The 6,393-nt window shown below is 38.5% G+C and overlaps 1 gene segment (V, D, J or C); it reads left to right on the plus strand.

The window, feature by feature from the left end:
- The first annotated feature begins 4,465 nt into the window (after positions 1 to 4,465).
- LOC131998742 (T cell receptor alpha variable 22-like) lies at positions 4,466 to 5,062 on the plus strand. The segment is given in 1 exon segment: positions 4,466 to 5,062. A coding segment is annotated over 1 exon segment (513 nt).
- Positions 5,063 to 6,393: the final 1,331 nt, after the last annotated feature.

Here is a 6,393-nt window from a genome sequence, read left to right on the forward strand (position 1 = left end):
TTTTGAAAATAGCATTCAATTTTTTTTTGATCTTTAAAGTATGGATGGTACCAGAGAATTTATTGTAAATGTAGAGGCAAATACATTGAGATAGTCATCATTAAAAATGAACTAGAAAATTACACATTTAAAGTATTTGCTTTTTATCTGCCACGTTCAATTCGTGGCTAGTACCAACATTTTATTTTATTATATTTGATTTTTAAACTATTTACATACAATTACTTAACAAAAAATGTATGATTAGTTTCAGAGGTACAAGTCAGTGATTCATCAGTCTTATATAACACCCAGCACTCATTAGATCATGTGGCCTCTTTGATGCCCGTCACCCTGTTAACCATCTCTCCACCCTACTCCCTTCCACAAGGGAGTTTTCTATGATTATGAGTCTCTTATGGTTTGTCTCCCTCTCTGGCTTCATCTTGTTTTATCTTTTCCTCTCTTCCCAGAGGCCCTGTTTCTTATATTCCTCATATCAGTGAGATCATAAGATAATTGTCTTTCTCTGATTGACTTATTTCATTTACCATAATACCTTCTAGTTTCAACCATGTCATTGCAAATGGTAAGATTTCAAATTTTTGATGGTTGTGTAATATTCCATTGTGTCTATGGAACAATAGATATAAGTTTTGATTCAATTCAATCATTCCTTTTTATCTATATTTTGATTACTGATATATTTGAACTTATTTCTAATATTTTGGTTTTGCTACATATGCTTTTGTTTCTTTCTTTTCTTTCCTTTTATGTTGCACTGACAGAATTAATTTTATCTCTCTCTTTTTTTTTTTTCCTACTGATTTGGGAAAAGTAAAGTACCTTTCTGTTTCATTGACAATATCCTCAAACTGTATGTGTATGTACATGTGCAAGTGTGTACATTTTTTCTATGTCTAATTTTATTCTGTAATATGTTTTCTTTGTATATACCATGGCTTCTCCTTGGGTGTGCTTTTTCTCTTGCTGATTTAGTATATTTGGAAAACCTCAGTGCCTGATTGAAGCAAACTATACACTATCTCTATATCAGGACAGAATTTCAGAAAGAGTTTATCAAATGGGCTGATAAGCTCCAGTTTTAATGCACATTAAGGAAAACACAGAAAATAAAAATCTTCCAGCACAATAATGAGAACATGAGTTCTCTTCATTCTTCTTCAAGCCCTTTGTCCCTGACTTTCCTCCACCTGGAGTAATTTTCACCTGCCAGCCTCAGGGCTTATTCCTTCATTTCCTCCTAGTCTCTGTTCCTAGAAAAACATGGGCTCATGTGAGGAATGCTTATTAAGTTTATTGTAATATAGTATTTCCTAGGTTAAATAAGATGTCTTAGCCTTTAATCAGTAGAGGAAAGGATGTATAAATGGAAGTATATCCACAATAATGATAATAATGGAACAAAGGATGTTTATGGGTTAATGTAATAAGACCTACAAGATTTACCATTGAGGTTATAAACAAGAAATGTATATTTATATTATAATAAAGTCTAAATAAAATGCTGTGTATTTTGTGTTTATTCAAATCTAGTAAAACATCTGGGAACATCAACCCCAAATTGTCAAGATGAACAAAGAAATAAGGTAATAAGTGATGAAAGTATCAGAATTGAAAGTGGTAGTCAAAAAGGATTTTACTCTATGGGTAACGTTTTATTACTTTTGTAATTCACATATTCACAAATTTCTTCTATTGCTAAAAGCATTGAGAATCATAAAGGCCATCATAAAGGCTTATCTGTATTCTCCTCTTTTCTTGGCACCAAAAAGAGGAAAGGAGAGATGACCACCTTTTTCATAACATTATGTCCACCGAACTAAACTATACATATTTCTCTGGGGTCACATAGTTTTTAGTTTCATTTCACTTAGTGTCCTATTCTTTGACTCAATTATAATTGTATATATTTTCATCTTTCCCTGTAGATGGTAAACTAGTATGTGTTCCTCTTTGTCTATTTTATTTATATATGTATTGTTTTAATTTTATTTCCAGTAATTAACATGCAATGTTATATTAGTTTCAGGTGTATATATAGTGATGCAAAACTTCCACAGATCACCCGTGCTCATCAGGAACAGGGCACTCCTTCATGCCCTCACCTATTGAACCCATCTCCCAACCCTATCCATCTGGTAACCATAAGTTAGTTCTGTTTAATTGAGTTGTTTAGTTGATTTATTTTTGTCTCATTTTTTCCCTCTTGCTTGTTTGGTTTGTTTCTTAAATTCCACTAGAGTGACATCATATGGTAGTTGTCTTTCTCTGACTGACTTATTTCCCTCAGAGTTATATTCTCTAGTTCCATCCATGTCATTGCAAATGGCAGAGTTTCATTTTTTGATGGCTGAAGAATATTCTACTACACTTTATATATTCTGAGCATCTAGGAAATTACCCCTTTGAAAAAGCTCATTGAATACATATGGATTTCTTTCTTTTGAACTCAGGTAAAGAAAATGACACAAAGTGAAATATATGAAATTTATTTTCTGATCTCAATTTCCATGCAATTTCATTTTAAAAGTAGGATTTGGTTTACCTGTAATACCCATTCAAACTAAGCAGTTATCTTCTTTTCTGACCATCTGCATTTCTTTCACCAGGAAAATTGGAATGAAAGGGGCTGGGGATTTGAATCTGCTGAGTGGCTTGTTCTAAGAGGTCTTTGCCACCAGCTTCATTCCTCTAGGGGGCACTCTAGACCTTAAGAGAAACCAGACTTCATGATGGGTGGAAGGTTGAATAGATACACAGAACAGAAATCATGAGAGCCAGTCCACTTAAAGATAGCAAAGATAGGGAAGAAAGAGGACAGGGTTTTTTGTAAAGACCCTCTCAGATTTTCAGTTCTGCCATTGCATATCAACTTCAGACATCTGGAGGCCATGTCCCTAGAAATCCATTATGCAGATAATTCTTCACAGGTACCAGCATAGGAATATTGCTGGGCATTGTGAGTATGGAAACTCAACAGAAAATATCCCATTATCTGCTGTCAATTGTTATGAATAAAATCACCCAAATTTATTGGCCTTGAAACCATTTCAATACCCACATATCCTACCTTTTCATGTGCTGAGAGTGGAGGGAAACAAAAATGAAGAGAAGAGAGGAAACAATAAAAAACAAAAAGCAAAGGAAAGGGAGAGGACAATATTGACTTTGGCCAGGAACGTGTGGCTGTGGGTGAGCATGGTGTCTAGCAGTAGCACAGGAGAGTTGGAAAGGTAGAAATTATATCAGAGAGGACATTAAGCACTACATCCCATTTTTCATTGACCACATTCTGGTAGGAATCATTTTCTTTTTTTTTTTTTTTTTAAGATTTTATTTATTTGTTTGACAGAGAGAGATCACAAGTAAGCAGAGAGGCAGGCAGAGAGAGAGAGGAGGAAGCAGGCTCCCTGCCGAGCAGAGAGCCCGATGTGGGACTCGATCCCAGGACTCTGAGATCATGACCTGAGCCGAAGGCAGTGGCTTAACCCACTGAGCCACCCAGGCGCCCCGGAATCATTTTCTTTACAGACAGTGACTGTCTGTCTTGGTTTCTAGAACTCTTTTGATGAATTGTATTTATTTCTGCAATACTGAGTGGATGCTATCAGATAGTTTTCCTTTTTTTTTTTTTTAAAGATTTATTTATTTGGCAGAGAGAGAGAGAGAGATCACAAGTAGACAGAGAGGCAGGCAGAGAGAGACAGAGAGAGAGAGGGAAGCAGGATCTCTGCTAAGCAGAGAGCCCGATGCAGGGCTCGTTCCCAGAAAGGTGAGATTGTGACCTGGGCCGAAGGCAGCGGCTTAACCCACTGAGCCACCCAGGCGCCCCCAGATAGTTTTCCTTTATCAGTATTTTTACCTAACTGAATGCTCACATTGTCTGTCAAACTATGCATTTTGGGGAATGGAGTCATTCTTCCCTATGATTCGGGGTAATCCCCATAGGCTCTGACTCTTCTAGAAGAATTATTCACCTTTCTTCACACACTAACCTGCACTTTTCTTACATAAAGTGTTTAAAAAAAAAAAAAAAAAAACCTTACATCCTCCTATATTGGAAATATTCCTCCTACCTGCCTGCACTGCCCATAAGCACAGTTTGGGAGAGATTCCTGTGCAGTGTTTTAGGGCCACTGTGGGTGGAGTCTCAAGTTCTGAGAATGACAGGGCTGAGGTGCTATTGGTGCTCAGTGATTCTGGTGGGAAGGATTCACTGTAAGAATACAATTCTTCTCCACCCAAGACTATACTCTACACAGTAGGGGTGAAGGCACCTTATTAACTAGACAAGAAGACCCTGGGGAGCTCTGCTGGGGCTCCTGTGGCTCCAGGTTTGCTGTGGGTGGGAATATTCCAGATGGAGCCTGGGGAGTGGTCCATATCACCCACAGTGATGGGAGGAGCTGACACTGAGCTCCTAGAGTCCTATATCCTCAGGGGTGTGTCTGAGGATATTTTATACATTTTCAAACTACATCTGTGACTCTCCAGTGATATAACCTGTGTTTGTTTTCTTCTTTCCACACAGGGGTGAGAGGGATGACAGTGGAGCAGAGCCCTTCAGCCCTGATCCTCCAGGAGGGAGCCAGCTATACTTTGAAGTGCAATTTTTCTAGCAGTCCATACAGTGTACAGTGGTTTCGACAGCACCCCGGGGGCAGCGGCCTCACTGGGCTGTTTTACATAGCTTCAGGGATGCAGCAGAGTGGGAGGTTAAACTGCACAGTGAATACTAAGGATCGGTCCAGCACCCTCCACATCACGGCGTCCCGACTGGAAGAATCAGCCATCTACCTGTGTGCAGTGGAGGCACAGTGCTCCCCGGTGATCTGTAGCCTGCACCCAAACTGCAGCTGTGCCTGTAGCCCCTCTACCCACTTACCCAGGGCGGCCTTTGCTCCCATGCAGGCTTTGCACATTTTCCGATTTTCAGATTTATGTAATAGTGTCTTTTCCCTCCTGAAATTAGACCTCGCAGTGCTCTCATTTCACTTGCTTTTCTTGCTCTTTTTCTTCCAAAAAGCTCTACCATGGAAACTTTGGAGCAAATGACAGAGATGCCCATATCCATGACCCTGGGAAGACAGAGGTCCTGGTAGCTAGCATATAAATTATATATAAATTACTTAAATGGAAAACTCTAAAAAAAATAGATGGTCATGAACAAACAAAAGACATGACATAATTTTTAAGTTTTGTACATTATTTTTCAATGAAATGTAAAGAGACCATGTAGAATGTTTTTTCAAATCTGTATTCAGTTTGTTTTACAACTAGAAATAGATATGTAATAAAATAATTTCTTCAAGGGTCACTCACTCTATTTATCTTATTACATTTATTTTCTTTATCAGTATGATAAGACCCTGTAAATAAGTACTTTCATTTTATGCATGAATAAAGGGAGGATTTTAGAGTATAAGTGACTTGGGGGAGCTCATATTATTCCAAAGTTGGTGAATCTGAGGTGACACAAATGCTTATCCTCTGAATACCAATATAGGAGACCCTACAGAATCACAAAATCTCAATGATTTCTATTGATCAATTTGTATGATGTGTTGACATTTATCACTGACAGAAGTAACCATTTCAGTCATTTCTGAATAGCACCTTGTGTGGATGAGCTCATGGAAAAATTCATTCTGTTCTATGAAAATCATTGCTCTCCCTTGCATTTTGAAGGAACCTATTTTCATGATCTTGTAGCATCATTCCCAGTTTGGAAAAGGGAGCAGAAATCCTCCAGGACAACACAAAAGAACCCTACTCTGTTGTAGACTGCTGACTGCTGACCTCAAACCCAGAGTTGAAAATTGCATGTGTAAGATTCCATCACATACTGAGTTCCAGTCTGCACTGGTTTTTATGTTGAGAAAAGGGAATTGATAGGAAGGCCTGTGCCCCTGAAATTTCAGATAGAGAAAGATGGGCAGACTTCCTGAAGCTGAGAGAAAAGCCAGCTTCCTGAACATGGGACCTGTGCAATTACACAGCCCCCACTCTCCCCCACGAACCATGCCCTTGGTTTAATGCTGTGCCCTCACTGTCTTGAAATTAATATTAATTTTATATTTGTCCCTGTCTTTTATAAGTGAGTCCCATAAGTGGGGTAATAAGTACCTGAGCAAAGAGATAGGTGTGGCAGCAGGATTCAGGCAGGAACACATGCAGGCTCAAGTTCTGGGTCACAGCGGGCTGTGTGTGAGCTGAGCAGTTGTCAGGGCCACTTGTGGTGTCTGTGCCTGCTTTGGACTAGCTGGGGTTTTGACATTTGATATTGTTAGGAAATACTCCAAACTGAATGTGTGTACCTGAACATTTCAAGAAAGCAGTTTGTCAGTTTTTTTTTTTTTAACAGAATTAAACATACTCTTACCTCATTGT

Source organism: Mustela nigripes, chromosome 13 (assembly GCF_022355385.1).
Source record: "Mustela nigripes isolate SB6536 chromosome 13, MUSNIG.SB6536, whole genome shotgun sequence".
NCBI classification, from domain to species: Eukaryota; Metazoa; Chordata; class Mammalia; order Carnivora; family Mustelidae; genus Mustela; species Mustela nigripes.